At 40.8% G+C, this 24,458-nt stretch overlaps 1 protein-coding gene across 5 annotated transcripts in view; it reads right to left on the bottom strand.

Annotated features, from left to right (window-relative positions):
- Window positions 1-24,458, bottom strand: part of LOC118791879 (phosphatase and actin regulator 2-like) — a 68,243-nt gene that overhangs the window by 15,986 nt on the left and 27,799 nt on the right. For 4 of the 5 annotated variants that reach the window (XM_036549369.1, XM_036549395.1, XM_036549386.1 and 1 more), the window contains exons 2-4: window positions 9,301-9,468; window positions 7,413-7,487; window positions 3,821-3,946 (exon numbers count right to left, since the gene is read on the bottom strand). In XM_036549369.1, the coding sequence (XP_036405262.1) occupies window positions 3,821-3,946; window positions 7,413-7,487; window positions 9,301-9,468 (369 nt within the window). The remainder of the gene's footprint in view (window positions 1-3,820; window positions 3,947-7,412; window positions 7,488-9,300; window positions 9,469-24,458) is intronic. The other variant, XM_036549404.1, reaches the window with a different exon arrangement.

Here is a 24,458-nt window from a genome sequence, read left to right as displayed (position 1 = left end):
CATGTTATGGAGGTGCTTTTCAAGAGCAGGGACTGGCAATCTGGTCAAGATTGATGGGAAGATTAATGCTGCACAATAAATGGAGATTCTACAACACAGTTTCAGCAGGACAACGACCCAAAGCACACTGCCAAAGCAACACTGGATTGGCTTAAAAGGAGGAAAATCGACGTTCTTGAGTGCCCTAGTCACAGTCCTGACCTTAACCCCATTAAACATCTGTGGATAGACCTCAAAATTGCTGTCCACCACTGCTCCCCAACTAACCTGGAACAGCTTGAGCAATTTTGCAAGGAGGAATGGGCTAATATTGCTCCATTACATTTAGACATTACGTTACATGCAAATTTAATAGAGACTTATCCAAAAGACTGATGGCTGTAATAGCTGCAAAAGGTGGTTCAACCAAGTACTAAAGAAGGGGGATGACTACTTATTAATTGCTGACATTTCAGTTATTGATTTTTTTTATTCTTTAATAGTACATAATTTTAATTTTTGGGCTGCACTGTTGCAGAGTTGAGTGATTCACAAATTTTAAAAAATCTGTCGAATTAATCAAAATCTCAGGTTGTGGAAATCATTTGTGTGAAAAAACGGCTGGGGGCTGAATACTTTTTCAAGGCACTGTATATATGCATGCATCATTTTGCTTTCACAGCAGGGCCATTCTGTCTTTGTCAGGGTATATGGTCCTGATGTACTGACTTACAGCAATATCCTTTAAAGATAAGATGTCACTTTAACTGACCCTCTCTTAAAATGTTTTTATGGTATCATTAGATATACTCCTGAGTTTGTGGCTCATAAACTTTTTCCTTTGTATTCAAACTGCCCTGCCATCAATCTCCCCATCCAGTCACCTCCCTGCCCCCAGCATAGTCAAGTTGCAGGTTTTTTCCATTACAGTGGGGTCCAAAAGTCTGAGACTACTAGTCAAAATACTTCTATTTTGCATTTGTTTTGAATTTAAATACAATTTTTTTTCATTACAAATGATAATATCAGCTTAACAATTTGAGTGAAAAGTTGAATCTTATAAAAATGTACATGAATTTCAGAATATCTTAGTATTTGGTATGTCCCCCTTTTGCTTTAATAAGTGCATGCACTCGAGCTGGCATGGACTACACAAGTTTGTGCAACACCTGATGACCCATGTTATCCCAGCATGATTTGACAATGTTCCAAAGATCCTCTGGTAATGTCACAGAATGCTTTGCTTTCTCAGTCTTCAAGTGCCCCCACAAATGTTCAATGGGGTTGAGGTCAGGTGACTGCAGAAGAAAGTCCATGACAGTCAGGACTCCTTGGTCTTCTTTGGTCTTCAAGTAGTTCTTACAAAGCTTTGAGGTGTGTTTGGGGTCATCATCCTGCTGCAGTATGAATCCTTCTCCACAAAGATGCAAACCAGAGGGTATAGCGTGTCTCTGAAGAATGGAGTGGTACTTCTCCTTGATCAGGGTGTAGTCAATTTGGTGCAGGTGTCCAACTCCAGAGTTGGCAAAACACCCCCAGACTTGAATATTCCCACCACCATGTTTCACTGTTGGATTTATACACTGCGGTATCATTCTCTCTTTTGTTCGTCTCCTTACATACACCCTTCTGTTACTGCCACAAATCTCAAATTTGGATTCCTCAGTAAATAGGACTTTTTCCTGTCATCCACTGTGAAATGCTGGTATTTCTTAGCCCACCCCAAGCATTTGGCCTTGTTTCCCCTCCTGAGAAGTGGTTTGGAAACTGCTACTTGTCCTCTGAGACCACTACAAGACAGCTTTCTTTTGACAGTACTTTTACTGACTAGAGTCTTGCATTCTTTATTTAGCAAATTCTGTATCTGTGATGAAGTTGCTTTTCTATCTCTCAGGGAACTAAGCTTGATGTATTGTTCTTCTGATGGTGTGGTCACTTTTGGCCTGCCTGATCATGCTTTGGATACAACTGATCCAGTTTCTGCAAAGCCTTTCAGAGTTCTATGCACTGTCCCCTTAGAAACCTTTGTCTAACCATGATTTGACACTGAGAAAGCCCCTTTTTGCTTAGAATAACAATTTGACTTCTGACACTTTCACTTAGTTCTGATGCCATTTTTCCCACTATCACAATGCTACTTAGTAAGCAATGATCTGCTGGAAGTTTGAGGCACAACCATATTTGTAACAGGTGAACACTGGCTGCAAGTTGAGTTACATGAATGTGCCTCTGATGAGTAGATCAAATCCACTTGAGTGTCATCTGAACGCACGCTTCAATGGAAAGGATACAACTCAAGGAAATCTGACCTTTTGTACAAAGGAGTTAAGTTGGTCAATGCAAATTTGCTTGAATTTGATTGCTGACCTAGAAATAGTGCAGAATCTTAAATATTTCTTCTTCATTTTACACGACATAACTTCTTGTGTTTTTAAATGTGTCTGAATCCTCAAACTTTTTGATTATTTCCAGGTTTACGTGAAAATATTAGATTTTCTCAATGTGGTCTCAGACTTTGGGCCTTTTCCACATGCCAGCAGGTATCGCATTTCACTGACACAAGTGTCCTGTCATTGGGCACAATAATCTCCCCATCAGCCAATCAATCAGTTGAATCAGATGTTAATTAGCATCACCTGGAAAAGAACTGCTCTATAACAGATGCTGAAAGGCTGATATTTTGAAACAACTGACAAGTAACAAGTCAGACTGAACACAGGACGAGGGAAACAACAGGGAAAGGCTTACTGTACAGGTACAACAACCCACTACATTACACTATTGTCATGTACCAGACGCTCTTATCTAGAGCGACTTACAGACAGCAGGTTACAATTTAACCCATTTATACAGCTGAATACTTATTGAGGCAACTGTGGGTTAAGTACCTTGCTCAAGGGTACAACAATAATGCCCTAGCATGGAATCAAACCAGCAAGATTTCACTTACAGGCTCTGCTCCTTATTGCTATACCACAATACTCTCCCAGCTGTGCAAAGATCTGTCTGGATCACTGCGTGACACTGTATGGAGTCTGTATAAGGCTTAGGATGGGATTTAGCTTTCCTTAATGTATGAAATGCTCATTTTCATGTATCAGGGAAAATAAAAAGAGTGGGTGTGGGTATTACTTTCTGGGTGATGCCCTTAGCTCTGGATATAACTCCACAAAACCACAAATGATATTGAGAAGCATATATTCAGAATCAAGCATATTTTATAAGATATTACAGCTTATAGCTCTGAACTATGCAACGCAACTGAACATGCAGACACATACTCTTAAGTTATGGCTGAGGTTTTTGAATTTCTTAAACTTGCTTATGACACAATGGGCAGGTAAGGTTTCACAACTTGTGTAAAGTTCATACAGAAGAACTTGGGTAATAAAACACTTTGTAAATCCCCTTAAATTACAGTTTGAAGTTTCAATCTTCAATAATATCAAACTATGTCACTAAATAGATAACAAAATATGTATAGGAGGGTACTGACAAACTGATAGTGAGTTTGGTGAGACAACTGATTTTATAGGCTAACTGCCTCACAGGCATTTACATGAGAATTAAAATAAAACTAATAAAATTGAAATATAATCTATTTATCAAATTATTAATTAATAAATAACTAAAAAATGTATTCAGGTCAGAATTAGTATTCATCTGCTCAAAGTTCAAAGACCCCCAGTGGTCACTCTGGTTAATGTTGCATCCACACTCTATACGAGCAGCAGATAAAGTAGTAAACTAATCTGCTAATTTGAAAGGGTTTTTTTTCTGAAGCACACATGGATTTGATGCCTTGTGAAAATCTCTGTAAGGCATGAAGCGCTACAGCTACCTGTTTTGTCATCGGCGTCTCCCTGTGTGTCACTCTGCACCTCGATATCCACTTGGACCTCCTCCGTCACAGGCTCCATGCTGATGGGCGCAGTATGTCCATTTGAGCTTATGGGCTCCTCTGAGTCTTTGAAGTGCATCAAATCAAACAATGGAGAGCAACAAGAGTCATTCCCCTAATATCTTTGAGCATTTTTGTTTACAAATTATGTTTATCAATTCATAATACCGACGTCCATGGGAACATATTTGAAAAACAGTACTTGCTGAGAAGTATATAATAAAAAACCAGCTTTTTACAAAAACATTTACAGAAAATGTTCAGTGAGGATGCCTAATAATATGATGCATTCACAGCTGTATTCAGAACTGAAAATCTTACAAAGAACAATGTGAACATATGGTATGGCATCTAACAATCCAACAATCCAACATACACACACACACACGCACACACACAAAATGGCATGAAAAAGTATTTTCCCCCTTCTTGATTCCTCTTTTATTGCATGTTTTCTCACTGAATGGTTTCATATCATCAAATTAATATTAATATTAGAGAAGGTTAGACAAATGTTTTTAAATTGTTATTCCATTCATTTACTAGAAAAAGACACCAATTACCCATATTGCCCCTGTGAAAAAGTAATTGCCCCTGTAGTTTTGAAAGAAAAAACTCAAAAATTTAGTTGATAATTCGATTCAGGTGACTGAAGACAGCCAGACTTGATTGCAACCAGCCCTGTTGAGTTTATATACAGTGAACATTACCATGAGAGAGAAGTAGTCACCACAAAGCTTCTACAGGCACACAATGCCACAATCACAGGAAATTCCAGAACAGCTGAGAAAAACAGTTGTTGAAATATATCAGTCTGGAAAGGACTACAAAGCCATTTCTAAGGTTCTCGGACTCCACTGAACCACAGAGACATTATTTCCAAATGGATAAGACTTGGAGTAGTGGTGAATATTCCCAGGAATGGCTGACCTGCCAAAATTTGTCCAAGGGCACAGCGGCACCTCATTCAGGGAGTCTCAAAAGATCCTAGAAAAACTTCCAAAGACCTGCAGACCTCTCTAGCATCAACTAAGTGTTCATGACTCAACAATAAGACAGAGACTGTGAAAAATGGGCTTCACAGAAGAGCAGCAAGGTGGAAACAACTGCTCACCAAGAAAAACATCAAAGCTCATCTCATATTTGCTGAAAAGCACCTGGGGCATCCCCAAGAATTTTGGGATAATATTCTATGGACAGATGAGTCAAAAGTGGAACTTTTTGGAGGGTGCAAGTCTTCCTATGTCTGGCATAAAGTGAATACAGCATTCCACTGTAAGAACGTCATACCTACAGTGAAACATGTTGGTGGCAGCGTGATGGTATGGGGATGTTTTGCTGCCTCGGGACCTGGATGACTTGCTATCATTGAAAGAAGCATGAATTCTGCTACGTACCACACAATTCTTAGGGAGAATGTCCCACCATGCGTGCGTGAGCTGAAGCTAAAGCGTAACTGGGTGATGCAGCAGGACAAGGATCCAAAACAGAGAAGCAAGTCCACATCTGAATGGCTAAAAAGAAGCAAAATTAGAGTTCTGGAGTGGCCTAGTCAAAGTCCTGACTTGAATCCAATGTGACAGGACCTGAAAAGAGCAGATCATACTCAAAGACCTCCCAATCAGTCAGAGTTAAAGCAGTTCTGTAAAGAGTGGGCAAAGATTCCTCCGCAGAGAAGTGCAAGGATATCAAATTAAAGGAAGCATTTAGTTGCAGTTATTACCCATAATGGTGGCGCTAAGATATTAGGTTCAAGGGGGCATTTACTTTTTCACAGGGATGATATGGGGGTATGTGTACTATTTTCACAGAAGGAACAAAATGAACATTAAAATACTGCATTTTGTGTTTACTCAGGTTCTCTTTCTACAATACTACATTTTTTTAAAAAATCTGAAACCATTCAGTGCTCCAAATAGGCAATAACAGAGAATATAAATGTAATGTAAATGTAAATATCAAGAAGGGGGAAAATACATATATATATATATAATATATATATATATATATATATATATATATATATATATATATGTGTGTGTGTGTGTGTGGGTGTGTGTGCAATGTTACAATGATATACTCAAAAATTTCAATGAAATACAGGTTCTTAACATTTAACATTCTAGCAGGGTACTTATCTGTTGAAGCACATGACCATTGTTGATGAACCTGCACATTCAAAACTTAAGGTTCTGGATAAAAGTGGATAGTCGGAAATCAGCAGGGGCTAAAAGTAGCCATGAGTATAACAAAACCGGCATACGTATCTGCTTTCATGTGGGTATTCGGTCCCCTAGTTCAGTCCCCATGAAGAGGAAGGGACACTTTTGCAAGAGGACCATTTTTAGCGTTAACCTGCTGACAGCACTGTGTCCACTGGGGACATGGTGAGGGCAGTGTGTCACACACCAGGCTGCGCGTTTCCACCCTGCTGACGTAAGCAGCTGCTCGTTGATTTTGCAGAAGTGCAGGTCACACAGATATGCACAGACGCAAGCATGAAGAAACAAGGGCGTGACCTCCTCCTCATCTCAACCAACAGGGCTATGCTGTAAACATGCTTTGAAGGTTTTTTTTAATGATGGTTCTCACTTGGTTGTGGGCCTGAATCCCAGACATGGTATTGCTGTACATGAAAGCAAGGTGCTCAAACAGAACTGCTTCAGAAAACATCTTGTATAAATGTATAATGAAACAGAGTAATGTAATAAATACATTTATAATACATAACGCAGACTATGCAAGTTGGATGCAGGTGTATGAAAAGCTACTAAATAATGTTTTGCTTTGTGTTGTCACAAGTGGAAGTACAGTATACAGTAACACCTCATCACCTTCCCCTGTGCTGTTAATAGTCTTTGTTGTGATTCTTTTATCTACTTTCCAATTGTGGCATCCGCACATTCAATTAAAGAACACACACATTCTTCCTCTCTTAGCGGGTCCAAATATGGACCTTTTTGCAGACCCCCTCCCTCCCTTCAGGGCCTTTGCATCACTGTTTCCATTCTGCAACTTGGCTGAAAGGGGATTCATCATCTTGGCCATTACTGCATTGAGCAGTGGCGGCCTGTTTTCTACATCTCAGCCAGTCCCTGCTGCTGCATATGTACTCCAACTTGAAAGCATTAAACTGACCTGGATGTCATCTCATTTGCTCCACATGTGATGCCTTACATGCAATACTACACCCACCATACTGCCAAGATCTTTCCTGTGCTGCAGGAAACTGACAGAACAGTGCATCGGGCACCAGTGCTGTAGGCAGAAGGGTGTGGGATAACGCATGTGCAGAAATGGAACAGTGGAGGACTGCTGTTCAATGTTGTCCAAAATGTGCCAGTGACATCGCTGTGCCATTATTAATACTATGAATCTTTTCAACGGCCGTTCCTTTGGACTTGGACTAACAAGGTGTAGACACAAAATAGTTTTACAGGACAATGACCTTCCATTAATTGTTAGACCCTTTGTCGCATGAAACCAAACTCTTCCTTTAACTTGGTGACACTTGGTGTCAAACTTGACTCACCTTGCTCAGGAATCAGGACTCCCTTTCGGATCAGCTCCTCTCTGGTCTGTCGGGTAGAGATTTTCCTCTCCAGCACTACGGTGCAGAGAGAACAGGAGGGACTGTCAATCACTTCCCAGACCTAAGGAAGCCATTCTTCACTGTAGCCAGGCTATACAATAGCAACGGGGCAACAGAGTGCGGTAGTCTTTAGCCGCCTTGGTGTGAGTTTTGGATACCACTCTGTCCTTCAGCCCATGTGAGAACCCAAAATCCAACTGCTTAAACATATTTGTGAGATCTGCTGACAATTCACTTTGAGTGAACAGTTCCAAGTAGCAACCCAAAGTAGTAAGTGAAACTGCATTACTTCTTACTGTTCTTCCTTTCCATCTTATACATTCCACTAGAAAGTAGTAGGAGTGATTTCAAGCTGAAACTGTAGTTTATAACTTTGTGTAACTAAAAAGATGAAAGGTGTTACTGTTAATTGCTGATCTACAGACACAAACATGTGTTTGTCCTGGCTACGGAGGACCAGGGATGGCAGCCTGATCACCTCACATGCAACCAGTTTTGACACTTGTGGTCAGCATGTTCGATGAGAAGGTCCAACCACTCGTAACATGCTCATAACACTGGATGATATGTGGTGACACACGGCGGGCAGCATCTCGCCACAACATTTAGAACCACTGAAATGCACCTTGACTATGAACAGATTTTATGACTTGGGCTCACATTTTTACAGAGTAGTGCCCAATTCCTGCTGGCAGTATAACCTGATAATGGCTGTAGATATGGGTGACTTGAAGGCTAACAACAATTTTGCAACTGTGCGATTTGCGATTTAAAGGTTGCCGAACACTACAGCTGACTTATTTGCTTTTGGATCTGAACATAGTGCACAACTTGAATGTGCACTTAAGTGAACAAAAAAAGAAAACCAAATAAAAAAATTAAATCAAAGTGAGACATCAGTGATGGTTTGAGCAGTGACTCAAACATACAGTATATCTGACAAAAGCCAATATACTTGGCTTTTATCAGAGTGCACAAGTTAACTTGTGGTAGGGCTTGAATAGTGTTATGCTCACACTCACTGGTCTGAGAGTGTTGTTAGCCTGTCTGACACTGTTGCTTGTTTAAACTGAATGGACACACTTATGTGATATTGTGATGGAAGTCGCTCTTATTGTGATGGAAGTCGCTCTGGCGTCCGCTAAATGCATGTAATGTAATGTAATGTAATGTAACACAGAGTGCTGCACACATTTCACTGAAAAAGGGATGGCAACCAAGCTGACTCATCATGATCATGCAGAGATCCTTTTGTACACGGTCTGAAAAAAGCACCCTTGCACAGATGGCATGCATAAGCCTCACTTACTTAAGGCTTTGCCACAGAAAGCTATGGATGTGCTTTTCTGTTCTTGACTCTGTTCTTCCAATGTTTTGAAACTGGATAACAATGGCCATAACAACGTATGAAACTGCGATCTGTTAGTTTACAATGATTGGTTGACGAGGAAAACATATATTAGGCCTAATTCTACATGGCTGGACGAAATGCAATGACAGACCTAGATCTAGGACTCAATATTACAACACTGGACCATGATTACAATGGCCATCTGTATATGGAATTACAAAAAAACACTTGCTGTGACAGACAAAAGGCTACACCGCATGTATGAAAATATAGATTTAAATAGTTAAAATACCAGTGTGTACAGTGAAATAAATCCTGAAGCCCAGGGGAATGACATTATACAGACAGCTTATGTAAAGTATTACAGTAAGACATTGTCTGCAGTCTTGGCTTATTCTAGAAAAAAACAAATAAAAAATTTGTTTCTGGCCCAGTGCCACACTAACCACACCAGTGAGACCCTGTACAACAGACTACCTTTGGAGAGGTCCTGGAACTTGTCGCTGGTTTTCTTCTTGCGCCATTTCCAGGGTTTGAAGATCTTGCCAAGGGAGGACAGCTTTCCTCCCCGCTTCAGAGGCGGCGACTGGGCATCTGTGATGACCGCGTCCAAGTTTGCATGGGTTGCATTCTGCAGTCCATCAACTGTGAATCAAAAATAAGAGTCCAACAGTCAAAAGACCCAGCTAACATGGCATCTCAGTATTTCACTGTAAAATTATGACTTAACACGTGTCTAAGTGGAGCTCAAAATCAACTTGATATTTACTGGGCAGTCAATGTGTCTGAAAAGGAAGCAAACAGGATGGAACTACCAAGCACACACCAAACACAAACACACTGCTGATACTAATGGTTAGGGGTGGGAATCTCAGAGTAACTCACGATACGATACTATCACGATAAGTTGCCCACGATAAAAATGGTGTCACGATACTGTGATACTCGATACGTTGCAAGACAATCGTCTACGATACATCACGATATCTGTGTAATTGAAGAAGAAAAAAATACCCATAAAAAGGTAAAAAGCAGAAATTATGTATTTATTCACGGCATTGTGGTGTCAGTTTCACAGAATTTAACAATTATCTAAACTTCGCAAATTCTGACTCCAGAAGGAGTCGGGAGATGCAGCCATTGTGTTACGAATTTTGCGGAAATTATTGTCGTTCAATTCAAGTCATGAGTTCACTTTATATTTTACATTTTCTGTATGTTCTCCATGTGTATTGAAATACAGTGGTTAGGCTAGGTGACAAGCTAGATCATGTGCCAGTGTTTCTCAATCCTGCTCCTGGAGGCCCACTGTCCTGCGTGTTTTCCATCTTTCCCTGCTCTACCTACCTGACTGAACTCATCAGTGGCACTTTTGATTAGCTGAGCACACCTGATTTAATCAAGAGCATGTTAATCACACTAATCAGGTGTGTTTGGACCAAGGATAAACACAAGATATGCAGGACAGTGGGCCTCCAGGAGTAGGACTGAGAACACTGAGTAGCCTATTCCAATTATCAGCTGGCTCCGTTATTTCTTGTAGGACACGCTGATAACAAGCTCCTATGTGTCATGAACTACCTGGATTGGTTTGTAATGGTTACATTGTTCAGTCTAGTTTCCGTATTAGAGTGCTACACAACCCCACACCATTAGTATGAAACTGTTTTTACTGAATACGCTCTTTCTCCGGTCTCAACTGATTCGGTGATGGTGTGTGGACGATCGTGAACGTGAAGAGGCATTTCCAAGGCCAAGACGCAGTTCAAATTAGTTTTGAGGAGTTGGGAGGTTGGCTAACCGTTAGGGGAGACACAAACCACGGAAAGTCCTAAGCATTGCTACTCATCCTTATATAGTGAAAAGTTGACAGCAAAATTCAATGTGACAATCACCGTATGCAACAATTCAATTCAATTCAATTCAATTCATTTTTATTTGTATAGCGCTTTTTACAACACAAGTTGTCACAAAGCAGCTTTACATTGTTCCCAGGCCTGAGACCCCCTGAGAGCAAGCCTAAGGCAACAGTGGCAAGGAAAAACTCCCTATCAGGAAGAAACCTTGAGCAGAACCGGGCTCATGGGGGGGCCCATCTGCTTCAGGCCAGCACCGGGCAGATAGAACAATAGTAGTTAACAGTAGAGTAATTATAAGAATGTCTCCTAGGATGTCCAGGTCTTGGAATGCAGTTGGCTTTGACAGGCAGGGCAGCGAGGTAGCAGGACTGGAAAACGGGATGAGACGCTTGGGCTACAGCTCCGGACAGGAGCCCGGAGCAGGGAATAGGAAGCAAACAGAAAACAGTGGTTAGTGGATGATAAGAATGGCAGGGATGTAGAACAGAGAGGCAGGAGAGAAGGGGCAGAGAAAAAGGTGTGCAACAAGGAAAGACCCCGGCAGGCTAACATTATGGCAGCATACCTAGGGGACGGGAGGCAAGGGACCGGCATAGTCATGAGGGCGACCCCAAGACAGTCAACACCAGATCACGGCACAGGGTCCATGAAAGCAATGACCACTTAGTCCACCAGAGACTCTATGATCCACGCCAGCACCAGGCCATGTCCCTCAGCTGAAGGATTTACTATATAGATATGTTTTGAGCCTAGACTTAAAGGTGGAGAGAGAGTCTGTTCCCTGAATCTCAGAGGGTAAACTGTTCCACAGGAGAGGGGCTTGATAGGAAAAGGCTCTACCGCCTACAGTAGTTTTGCCCACTCTTGGAATGGTGAGAAGCCCGGCATTTTGGGAGCGAAGGGCTCTATGCGGAAGATATGGATGAAGAAGGTCCTTAAGATAGGGGGGGGCAAGCCCATTTAAAGCCTTAAATGTGAGTAAGAGTATTTTAAAAATGATCCGGTATTTAATAGGTAGCCAATGGAGAGAGGCCAGAACTGGGGTGATGTGCTCAAAGCGTTTAGTTTTAGTTAAGATTCGAGCAGCTGCATTTTGCACCAGCTGAAGGGGTTTTAATGAGACGTTTGCACATCCTGACAAGAGGGCATTACAGTAGTCTAATCTGGATGTTACAAAGGCGTGGATTAGTTTTTCAGCGTCGTTAATTGATATGATTTTCCTGATTTTAGCAATATTTCTCAGATGGAAGAAGGCAGACCTAGAGGTGTTAGTTATGTGAGTTTCAAAGGAGAGCTTGGGATCAATAACAACACCAAGGTCTTTGATGGCTGCACTCGGGGCAAGGGAGACACCATCAAGGTCCAGTGTAAAATGAGTGAGTTTGCTCCTGATTGAATTTTGGCCTATGACCAATATTTCGGTTTTGTCCGGGTTGAGGAGGAGAAAGTTTCGGGCCATCCAATTCTTTACATCTGTTAGGCAGGCCTCCATGTTTGAAATATTCAGAGGGACATCGGGTTTGACTGATATGTATAACTGAGTGTCATCCGCGTAACAGTGGAAATTAATGTCATGTTTACGGATGATATCGCCAAGAGGCAACATGTATAACGAGAAGAGCAGAGGTCCAAGCACAGATCCTTGAGGTATACCATATTTTACTCTGGAACGAGCGGAGGATTCGTTGTTGATGGAGACAAACTGATATCGTTCTGATAGATAAGACCTAAACCAAGATAGGGCTTGTCCACTTATGCCAACCAGGTTTTCGAGGCGGTCAAGGAGGATACAATGATCGATGGTATCAAAGGCTGCACTTAGGTCTAGTAGCACAAGAAGAGAGATACAGCCATTGTCACAGGAGAGTAGAAGGTCGTGTAACACTTTCAGGAGAGCGGTTTCCGTGCTGTGGTGAGGTCTAAATCCGGACTGGAAAACTTCCAAAATGTTGTTAGAGTGTAAAAAGGCACAGAGTTGCTTTGATACCGCTTTTTCCAGAATTTTTGAGAAGAATGGAAGGTTCGAGATGGGCCTATAGTTTGACAGGTCATTGGGATCAAGATTAGGCTTTTTCAGAATAGGCTTGATAACTGCTACTTTGAAGGGCTGAAGTACGTGTCCAGACATAAGAGAGGCATTGATAAGATTTAATAGTGGTGTGCCAATTGCAGGCAATAGCTGTTTTAGGAAGCCAGTTGGTATGGGGTCAAGTTGGCTGGTAGAGTTATTAGATGAATTGAGAAGAGAAGAAAATTCGCCAAATTCAATGGGTATAAAAGAGTCAAAGCGCGAGGCGGGCCTAATAGACATGCCTACATAATCTGGAATGGGACTGGCCAGGCAGGAACCAGAAGTTGATGAGAATTTTTGTATTGTGTCTCTTATCTTTAAGATTTTACTATCAAAGAAGTTCATGAAGTCACTGCTACTATAAATTGCTGGTATGGTAGGGTTAACTGATGCAGGACTCTTGGTTAATCTGGCGATAGTGCTAAACAGGTACCTAGGATTGTCCTTGTTTCTCTCAATAAGAGTAGAGAAATATTTGGATCTGGTAGCTGTGAGGGCATGCTTGTAATTTAGGAGACTTTCCTTCCACGCCAGGAGAAACAACTGATGTGTGTGGATACACTTTTAACTTCATTCTGGGAAACAGTACCAAGACATTAGATTACATCGTAAAAGGAGTTAACGTTAGCTAGCAAGCTAGCTGATGTGTTTTTAAACTAACTTTGGTAGACAAAAGTGTGATGAGGGACCGGTTGGCCGACAGTTGGCCGTGAGTGGAGATATATTTTTCCTCTTTAAATTGCATAACGTTACTACTTTGCCAGCTAAGAAACGTTAGCTAACTTATCTGAGTTAAGTCAATGCCCTGTTTTCATCAACCAATTATACCTAGCCAACTAGCTGGCTAGCTAGTTGTTCCTACAGTTGTTACATCTTTATGGCGGTCAGTTGTCCGATAATAACCTAAGTAGGTCATCAAATTAACCATAAAGCAAGTTATTAAAATGAATGTCTGCAAGTTTAAGGATTATTGCAATGTAACGGTGTAAATTTGTGAGCTAGCCGTTAGCTAGCTAGTACCACCGGGGTGTAGGTCTAGAGCTACGTTCAGGGTGGTCAGGGAAAAGACTAGGTAACGTTAGTTAAGTAATTGCTAAGAGGAACCAACGATGAATTCAAGCTGAGACTGTGATGCTTTAACCACTTTCTGTTTTTTGGATAATGTTATGTAGATAAGCTTCTGCTTAAATGCATAATCACAGAGAATACTACTAATATAATTGTAAAGTACCTTTCAATTTAGACAATTTTGTAAGTACAAGCTACCTAGCTAACTTGGCTAACTACTCAACTGAAGCTAGCTACTTATATAAAACAACAGTTTCTGCCATCCAAATCGTTTAGTCAGTGTTACTTACTGCAAATGAGTTGGACAGATCTCATTTCCAGGGAGGACTGAGAAAGAGAAGTTGTGTGCATTTCTTCACCGCAAGTTTACCCTCATTCATTTGATAAGCGCCACCACGAGGAGTCATGAAGTAGTGACAAGTCAAATTGGCGGGGGAATCCGTTTAGAGCGCCTGCATGTTTTAATAAAAATATCGATATTTGGTGCCAGTGCATCAATAATGTATCGCAAGAGGAAGTAATACGATATCTTCCTGTATCGATATTTTGTCCCACCCCTACTAATGGTTGATGTGTCCAACAAATATACTTAGGATATTTGATTTATTAATGTGGTCCACCTATATACTTAAACAAGACCCACTCCTTCCATTTCAGATAGCTTCCTAAGGGAATCTAAATCAATTACTACTTTGGGGCTTTATGTATTTAAGGTAGTAGTCCAACAAAAACAAAGCAGCAGCTTGCTGTTGTAATTAAGTCTATGGTTCACAGCGTTAGTCAAAAACAGTTCCTTCTCTGTCCCTGTACTTGCAAACCTAACCTGAAATGACCACTGAGAGAGAACTGCAAAAGCAGACGAAGCCATCTGCTGGGGAAAGAAGTATTTCAGTACTTTGGTCTGTGTCAATTTGCAGGCTGTGATCCAAGAGTTCCCCTGCTCCTTCCCCACTCCCTGCTCCTCCCCTTTCTTCAGCTTCTTGCTGCCTCTGTCTCTGCTTAAATCTGCCCTGATCCCACAGAAACAGGAAGAGGAAACGGAGGTGTGGCTTTTCCTCATGGCTGAAGTTCAGAACAAGGCTGTCTCACCAAGTTTTGGCAAGCTGGAAACCCTGGGAATGAGGGCGTTTTTTTAATTTTTTTTTTGAACTTAATTCTTTTTACAAGACAGAATACTATATAGTGAGCGACACAAAGGTTCAACAGTATTCCTGATTTCTGTTGAAAAGTCATGAAAACACAAAATAAAAGGAGTACCAATCAAATTAAAGCTATACAGAACATTCACTGCTTTGTATAATAATATAAAAATATAACTACAATGGCACTAACAAAATAAGCCTATTCAAAATGCAGTGATTTATATTTAAACAAACACACTAGAATCCGGGAGACAGCATTTTGTGTTCATCTAAAAACTTAACTTTTTTGCCCCACAGAAACACTTTGCTAAATGGTTGAGTGGGCCACGAGTAGGGTTTGGGCTGGAAGTGTATATGTGTATGTGTGCATGTGTGGGGGGGATTAACAAGTTCACAAGTATATAACAATTACTCTATGTCTGCAATAACTGTAACTGCATTGTATAGCTCCCGGAGTCTAAATATATCAAGCAATCAAAATGCAGAAATTATAGTATAGTAAGAAACAGTATAGTCTTATTTGCAATGACATTGGTTAGCAGTATATTTTTATTTCATTCAGTTTTTGTGACTGATGACTTCAGATCCCACTGTGGAGACAAGTCAAATTAAACTAAAAGACTTGGGCTATAAAGGGCTGTGCTACTATTGCCAGGGAAGTTTGAAAGTGTATAGCGCAGCATGCTACACTTGAGTATTTGCTGTCTCTGCCAGCAGCCCACGTACACAAATCACAGGTTTGTTCACGTTCTAAGCTTTGTAAAGGGACCAAAAGGTTGTTCACAGTCTCAAGGTCTCCTTATTCTTATTAGTTTAGAGAGTTGCAATAAAACAAAATAGGCTTTTTAGCTGATTGTTATGTTGACTTTCACAGTAAAACTACTTCCCAACAGAGAAGGAAGGGATTAAATATAGAAGTGGACGTAAAAACACTTCACGATCCAGTGGGCCTGTGCAGCTGTATAAACAAGACAACTCCACTGAGAGAGGGAGTTGCAAAACAGCCCTCCGAAAGCTCGCCTAGTTATTGTCTCCCTCACGTTTTTCTAGACAAAAAACTTGGAGGGGGGAAAAAAAAAAAAAACTTGACAATTACACACACAATGATGTCTGAAGTTGCCTCTGTGGCAACAACAGCCTTGAGCGCTGGAATTTGAAAAATATATGAATAATGGCATCTGTTCTTTTACATAAGAGGTACATATGTCTGTGTCAGTATGATTGTGATGAGCAAACACCAAAGCAGCAGGAGAAAGCTACGAGCTCAAAGGTCATGACTCGAGGCACTCCCTCCCAACCTCACAATCAGGCTGGATCAAGTTACCAGCCCCACCATGCCACCGCAGCAGAACCTGGAGAGCCATGGTGGCCCAATGCTACCAAGGCTTACCTAAGTACCCCCCAAAAACTGCGGAGGGAATGAACATGACGCTGAGGCAAAGCTCACAAGTACGTGAAAGGGGTTCATCAGTTAGGTGCGAGGGCCACAGCTCTCAAATGCCAGCTTTCATTAGAAGCTGCATGCTATGTGACTTGGCTTGGCATGTGACAGAATGACAGCATCATGAGATTGCTGCTGATGACGTGCTGCTAACACGCTGTCAGAGCACTGGGACCAGGATTCAAGTGGTCCATTCTCTGCATTATTCATAACATCTGGTTAACAATGGGTCACCCCCTCCGGAAGTGGTGTTCCACAAAGCTGTTCCTCCCTGACCTCAAGGTTAGGCATTATATACAGAGTCAGATGATGTCCCTTCAAACAGAACAGACGTAAATATCGTTGACCTTGGCCCTTGGTGGCTTTAAATTGCATGAATCATAAACATACCGAAAAAGAGACAACAGCCACAAACTTCAAGGGTTGGCCTAAAGGACATACAGTATCATGTGAATGCTTTCCCTCTTAAAACAGAAAATGACAAGATCACGTGGAATGCTCTAAGATTCACGGTCAAGTCAGCTGGGCTTCAACCATTTCAATGTGTGCAGGGTTGAACTGTGTCTGTGGCAAAGCTGCATCTCATCTAGTCACCATACTGCAGTAAAATGTTGATCAGGGATACAGAGTGGCATCTTTTCTACTCAGTCTGTTTAGTCTAGTTAGTACAATGCTGGTTAAACAAATCAGAAGAACATGGATTTAAGAGTGTCCAGCTTTCTGTTGCATCCACTATTTTTGTTTGATACCCCATTTTTGCCCAACTTTACTGTTCACACAAGCAAAAACTTTCTGAAATTACATAATTGTTCAAGAAATACTCAATACAAATCGCTTGCCTTTCGACCAGCGTAAATGTAATGAGGGGAGTTTTTCATATTCTCTTTAAGCATGTTCACCTCTGTATATCATTTCCAGCAAAAGGCAACATGACTCCTAATGCAACCAATGCATATTTGGTTGTGAAGAATGTTTATATGATCTGAAAAGTGAAAACGCAAAGAACCCACAGTTAAAATAAAGCTTCTGTCTATCAGAAAGGAGGCCTATTTTAATTAATACTACTACATGCTGAAACATGAACTGCATATAAATTAAGTTGTTGATGCAGTTGAATAAACAATGGGACCAAGTCAGTGAAGGGGACTGACAACAGGAGCACTATGGCATTCGTCACTACACTCATGTGTGCACAAGAGTTTACAGGTGGTGTGTTGGAGCCATACAAAACTAACTTCATTATTTTCTTTTGAAAAACCATGGCTGCCAGCAAGGCAAACTCCTGCTCACATACTCTTCACTTTAAAGATGGTGCAGTTGTCCATTAGGAAAAAATAACCCCTAATGTCAAAGTAATTATGAGGCATGAGTCTGACCCAAGATAAGTGTGAGGAAAATGCAATAGAGTTAGTACTTTATAACCCTTTAATCCTTCGGGGGTGTGGATCCTTAAATTTTGGTATTGCTAATAGGAATTTAGGGACCTCCCCAAGGCAACCAAGGATGTTTTTTGTGCTTATGTTCAAATTAAATCTGTCAGTTGACCCTCAACTTATGTTATGACTTTCTGTTAGAAAGCAAAAGGTATTGCAAGCTGAATGAGAGAATACAAATGATGGTAGTGAGCACTGAGTCATGTTTCCAGCTGAGGTCAGTGTTTTACTTTTACTAAATTTTGGCAGGTCAATTTAACTCAAAGGGCAATTTTTGCAATATAAACAAATTATTGTTTCTGAACTCAGAATGACTACAATCCCTCAGGTAATATTTTTCACCTGGCATTTATGGGCTACCAACATTATACCCTTGAAATGGAAAGGAATGGTAGAAGATGGGATCCACACAAACAACAGTACAAATTCAGCCTCCTCTGAGTAATAATAGTAAAAATTCTCCGCATTTCTGCCCATTGTTTTCTCCATTAAATGCAGTTTAACAGTTTGAGCCAGTGCCAAATGGCACAAAGACAAAAGTTTTTTTTGCCACTATTCCGGAGGAAGCAGAAAGGGTGACTTTGTGGTTCGGCTCACCAGTCAGAACCACAGCCGCAGAGAGACCAATCGACAGGGACCAGGACATCAAGTAACACAGAGAGAAGTGACAGGCGCCAAAGCAGCCAACTTCTAGTGGTAAAATCTGGAGTAGTGCATGATCTCACCAAGGGACTCCTGAACTCTAGCCAAAAGAATTAGGGAGGGAAGAAATCCAGTCTGAAGTCACAGGCTGTCTTCATGAGCACAATTCAACAAATCATTCCAAGGGCTTCCTCTGGCAATGCGAGAGGGTTCAGTAACCGAAGCCTCATACATTCAAAGCAAAGGAAAGCAGGTGGCCAAAAAAACCCCCAGCCGATTAATAATGTTATTACTTAATGGAATGATTAACTGTAAATACATGTGGGGTTTAAATGATTGGGAGCCAAGTTTTTCCTGCAATATTACTCACTTCCCTTTATTTTCCTTAATACTTGCATGCACACACCACAATCTGTGTGGTAGACATCCACAATGATATTTTGTGATCAGTGTTGTGAATGATGTAAAAATATTACTGTGCCCACATTTCAGGGATATACCGAATTGACTGTCAATGTAGAACTTTAGGAAATGGAGAAAGGTTTGATGTCAATGAAGGGGAACCTCCTTAAATGCATAAGGAGACCTAAAGGATAGTATAAGCATATAAGACAGTCCCACATATCCATATGCTAGACTTCCTTGCAGTGATGATTTTAATTTCCTTTCACAGAAATGGTTGACTGTAAAAAAAAAGCAAGTTCATCTGACCAGTGTCTGAAATGACTTAAAATAAGGCTTCAGCAAGCTTTTGTTTTACACTGACACAAATTGTCAAATTTGTCCTCTTGTGCATATTAAACACTTTTTAAAACCCTGAAACTGATGTAAGTCTTACTCATGAGTGTGGACCTCACCAGTACATGCATTTACTGTCAAACAACAACATGCTTTTGGCCCATTTGCTAGCTGGACACAACTGTGTAATTCACACTACAAAATTATTGGTACCTTACTATCTGTTTACAGGGTTTACATGGGGAATCACAGCTTTGGGCTGACTTCCATCTGAGTTCAGTTCATGTTCGTCAACTTCACGCATATGTCCTTTCTCACTGAAACCAGTGAGACCCCTTTGTCTTCTGATATCTTGCATTCACTAGTGTGACAGCTAAAGTCCTGTTGAGATCAGAGAGGTGGAAAAGGTGTTTGTGTAGGTGTGGATGTCCCAGTGTATTTTTTTCCTTGCCTGAGCTGACTTGGGCCTGTAGACTACAACCCGCTGTACGACTGTACAAACAGCTGAATGCACTATGTGTTGAGTTTGATGACATAAATTAGACATGTGTATGAATCTGGCAAATTGTTCATTTGTGTCCTTATCACCTGACCGGTGTTTTATTGTTTTTTTTTAAATTGCAGGGTGAGATTCAAAGGGATTCACACTGGTGATCAACCCTAAACTCATAAATGAACCAATCACGCAACATTTACTTCTCTCTCTGATAAAGCGAAACAATTTTTTCAACTGTACATCCCCTTTACTGAAATCCAGACTCCATAACCAGTAACAAAAAATATGTCAGGACTGTTTTGACTTCCTTTATCAGGATGATTGATTTTCAAAAACAAACAAACAAAAACAGCCATGGCATACTCAAATCATTAATGAGTTTGCTCCTATGCAAAGGTAAGAGAGCAACATAAAATTACAGCTTCCTTTACCAGAGTTTGCAGATTCAATCCATCTTTATGGTGTCAGTCTTTAGTTTTAAAAAGTTCAAAGCATTAAGCCAGACACTTCAGAAAGAGGTTTTCTATCATGTCAAAAGACTGAACGATGTGCTTGGTAGTGATCAAGTGATCTCCATGGCAGTGATCAGGTGATGTAATGAAGTGCAGGCACAGACACTCATACGGTGACCCCTGAGGAACAGTGCAGCTGTGGAAAGGAAACCAGCTTTCTGCCTCTGAAAAGTAGGCTAAGAAAAAACACATTACTTGGACAAAAATGAATGATATAAGAAATCAAAGTAAAGTTGCAGCAGTTAAGGACTTTCTCCACAAACAATTCAGCACTGAACTGCATGCTCAGCAAGCCTTATCTGGGAATAGTTCAGCAAAAATACTTTGGGTGTCTGTTCCAGTGGTGCACGGGTTTACAAGGGGAAAGAGTGACACATTCGACTAGCTCAATTAAAAACAGGGAGAAGTGACTTGACTGACAACCCTACATGTCTTGCATGGTGTCCAGATTTGAAATGAGAGCTTCCCTTACAGCAGTCTCATCCCTCCCAGAGATACTGAGCTATGTTTGGAATCTGGAGTAAAGGCATGTTCCAGTCATCTCCCAATAGGCGGGGCACACCGCAGACAAAGAGGTACCACACTCTTAAACCAGCACAGGTGACAAAAAGTGAGACACCGTCCAGCAGTGCTTTGCTTGTGGTTGGACGCTTGAACCTTCACCCTCTTGAGTTGGTGGGAACATTTAGGAGCAGCTGACACCTGACTGTGGAATTCCGGCCAACTCCCTTCCCATGGCACAGACAGTTCACTGCAGGTTCAGAGGGAAACACTTGAGTCCCAGAGCAGGAAGATGTGTAAAAGAGCTCAAGCTCCATCTTCTTTTTACACATCCAGTGGACATGGAATACAGTCTCGTTTCTTTCATATTAGGGAGCTGCCTGTGGACCAAAATAAAAAAAAAAAAAAAACTATGCTACATCCAGGAGTAGTCTTGAATTTTGCAGACAAATGTCACTGCAAGTTCATAAAAGATCTAAGCTAGAGAAAAGCACAAGTGTGTTTTCAACCGCAACTCCTGCAGGCCAGATACAAGAGTGAAAACTCATGGTGAATGTCATGATCTCCAATGACGTCAAAGTTCTAAAACAAGGAAGGAAATGTCAGCTGTAAGGTTTTTGCAGAACACCTCTTATACAGGGAGAGAGGTGGGAGTAGGACACCAAGGTCATTCTGAGCTTTTCAATTTCATGTCCATTTCAGGTGCTTCCAAAGTCTTAGCAACAAAGTTTGTGAACTTGTTGACATCATTTCTCCCACAGCATCTAGTGTGTGCTTTCTTAATCATATGACTGTATAAACACTCAAAACCTTACTTGCTTTCAGATATTTGTCTTTGCATGGTGCATGCTTTACTTTCATCTATTCAGCCCTGCTACTTCGCAATTTGTCCTAAACTTTGACTAATAAAGAGTGTCAATTCATTGTTTAACATTTTCAGACATTTGAATGAACAAAAAATTCATAATATTGTTCAGGCAATAATAAAGTAACAATACTTCTTGTATTCATTCATACTTGTAAAAGCTGAGTAGAACCCTAAAAGCAATCCAGTTTGTCACATTTGCAGTAACAGGACACACACTCACAACACGACTATATTCGACCACGTAAGACCCCAAGAGTGGTTACTCATGAAATAAACCCCCTGTTATTTCCCTTTAGAGAAGGAGAAAAAAATATAATGTACAAAACAGACATAGGAATAGATGAGATATAGCACTGTGAAAAGTGAGAGCCTTAAAACCACAAAGACACAAAGATCACAAAGACCATACTTGGGTGGTAATTTCAAATAGTACAATGACCAGGTTTTTTACATACACCAACAATGTCAGCAATAGATCTGTGGGAAAAGGAAGTTTGACTGAGATACATCCTGCCCAGGCATTGTAACACCATCAACACGTGACCAAATGAGAGGAGACTAGAGAGAAAAAAACAGCACAATACTTCAATATACAGAAGAGTCACAAAGCTGTAGGAATGAAACATGCATAATGTGTATAATGAATGCATAAATGCACTAAGCATCAGTGACACCCATCTGCAACAACTCAGTTGAACATACACCTAACAGTACTGAAGACTAAGCTAATACTTACAATAGCCAAAAATGAATAAACCCTCCTACGTTTAACTTGTGCTTTGCCCCCAGAGAGACAGCAGTGGCTAACACAATCCTTGCTCTTTTAACTGACTTTCCCTGATTGTTTAGTCTTCAGGCCATCCATGGTGTTCTGACGTGAATTTCAAAGAAGTGGGTCTAAAAATAAGCAACTTCTCTGGCTGGAGAAGAAAGGAATGGCTCTGATTAAGACAGCAGGCTGGAACCATGGCAGGGCTCTCACCCTTAGGCTCAGGGTGGTGGTGGTGGGGGGGGGGGGTTGTTACATCACCCTGGGCCTGAATCAACAGGGGTCCCATCAGCCAAATGTTCTTGTCCTTCTGGAGTCATGAAACAGTGCAGTTTATGGCTGTAGCAAACACTATGGAGAACTGAAGTATGTGCCTGCTGTTGTGTTCCATCAAGGTCAAAACAGATGGCTCCTATGCATCAAACTCTTTGATGACATGGGCACCACTGCCATATAGAAAAATTTCGAATGGAGACTAAATGCCAACGCCAAATGAGACTCATCACACACGTCTGCAGCATACATGTGCAGTACTATTATACCAATCTCCAATTTATGGAGCCAAAATAGTCTCTCTCAGGCAAATATTATATTCTGTTGTCTTTTTTCTATGCCAGATTAAGACCATCCTTAGCGCAAACTGAGATAATCAGTAATGCCTCCTATAAGTTGTTAAGAAATCACTGTGAACTAAAACCAGATTTTACCTATGGCACTCTCAGAAATCCTTTACCCTTCATTAAAATGCTTTACTCATGTCTCTAAAAATGCCTCCCTTTCTCAGTTTTGATTCAAATTCCTGGTTTTTCTTTCTATAGTAAAAAAAAAAAACAAAAGACTTTTTGACTCTGTCCCACATGAATAAATGTTTTGACCAGTGGCATCGTTAGGTCTGATCATTCAGGGCTATAGCCCCGAATATTTTAAGCCTAGCCCGAATATTTTCGCCCTGAAAAGGAGGTGTTTATAGCAAAACAACAGACAGACTGTGTAACAGAGCAGAACTTGACTTGCAGCGTCCGAAGGTGTGATAATATTGATTTATTATAAAGGTAGATATAACCTCCCCAATCCACCGATGCCAATCTCCCTTCAAAAAAAAAAAAGACAAGCCCCAGGCAAACTTGACTTAGCCCCGGATCTTTTCAATAGCTAGAAACGTCCCTGGTTTTGACACAGAATGATCTGCACGTGTCTGTTATAATTACTATGTGTCAAGGATCTTTTGCCACTAATCTCTGAAAGACAAGAGAACATGTTGTATGAGGGCAAAAAAGTCTAATCAACTAATCAACTAGTACATTTTTCTAGGGCTGCCCCCTAATAGTCAACCAAACGTTAGTTGATGAGAAGAGTCTTAGGCGACTAAGTTTTCATTGGTTGGCTAGTCGCAGAAAAAAAAAACCCCTCAAACTCCGTTCAGGAGCTGCACCTTGTCATTGAAAGTGTCGGGCAGGAAATCATCCAAAGTGTGGGATCATTTCCAGCGTGTAAAGCAAGACCCCAAGAAGGTGACATGCAAACTCTGCATGCAAAGATTCACCTATCATCCGTCGACCCCAAATGTGACTTATCATCTGAAACATGTAGGGGAGAGTGGGTACGAAAGTAACATGGCGATTTTCTCTGAGCCCATAAAAGTCTGATATGTCTGACTGCGTCAGCATGTACAGCATGCAACACTTACCAGAACCCCGAAAAATTGCGTGTATACATCATACCCAAGACTTCTTATACTTCTTATACCCAAGAAGCTGTTTTCAATCACGGAAAGTAAATTCACTCAAGCAGTAAACTTTTTTGAATGACAAGTTGTTTCATGTGTCATGGTCGTGATCGTTTGACAGATTAATTAGTACTTTAACACATCCTGAAGTTTGCCATGTCAGAGTTTTTCAGTTTTTCAAGCAAGTCAGGTTTAAGTGTCAGGAGTCATTGTTGGGACGATTGTAACAGTAGTTTCTTTCATCCCTCTACAATAACAACTATACTTATTATGTTATTATACCGAAGTCGTTCCACATTTGTACAAAATAGCACCTGGTATTGATAGAACACACACGTGAGTTGTTGATCACAATGAAATTTAGTTTCT

Source organism: Megalops cyprinoides, chromosome 1, assembly GCF_013368585.1.
Source record: "Megalops cyprinoides isolate fMegCyp1 chromosome 1, fMegCyp1.pri, whole genome shotgun sequence".
NCBI lineage: Eukaryota > Metazoa > Chordata > Actinopteri > Elopiformes > Megalopidae > Megalops > Megalops cyprinoides.
The sequence above is the reverse complement of the archived record's forward strand: the minus strand, read 5'-3'. Positions and strand labels throughout refer to the sequence as shown.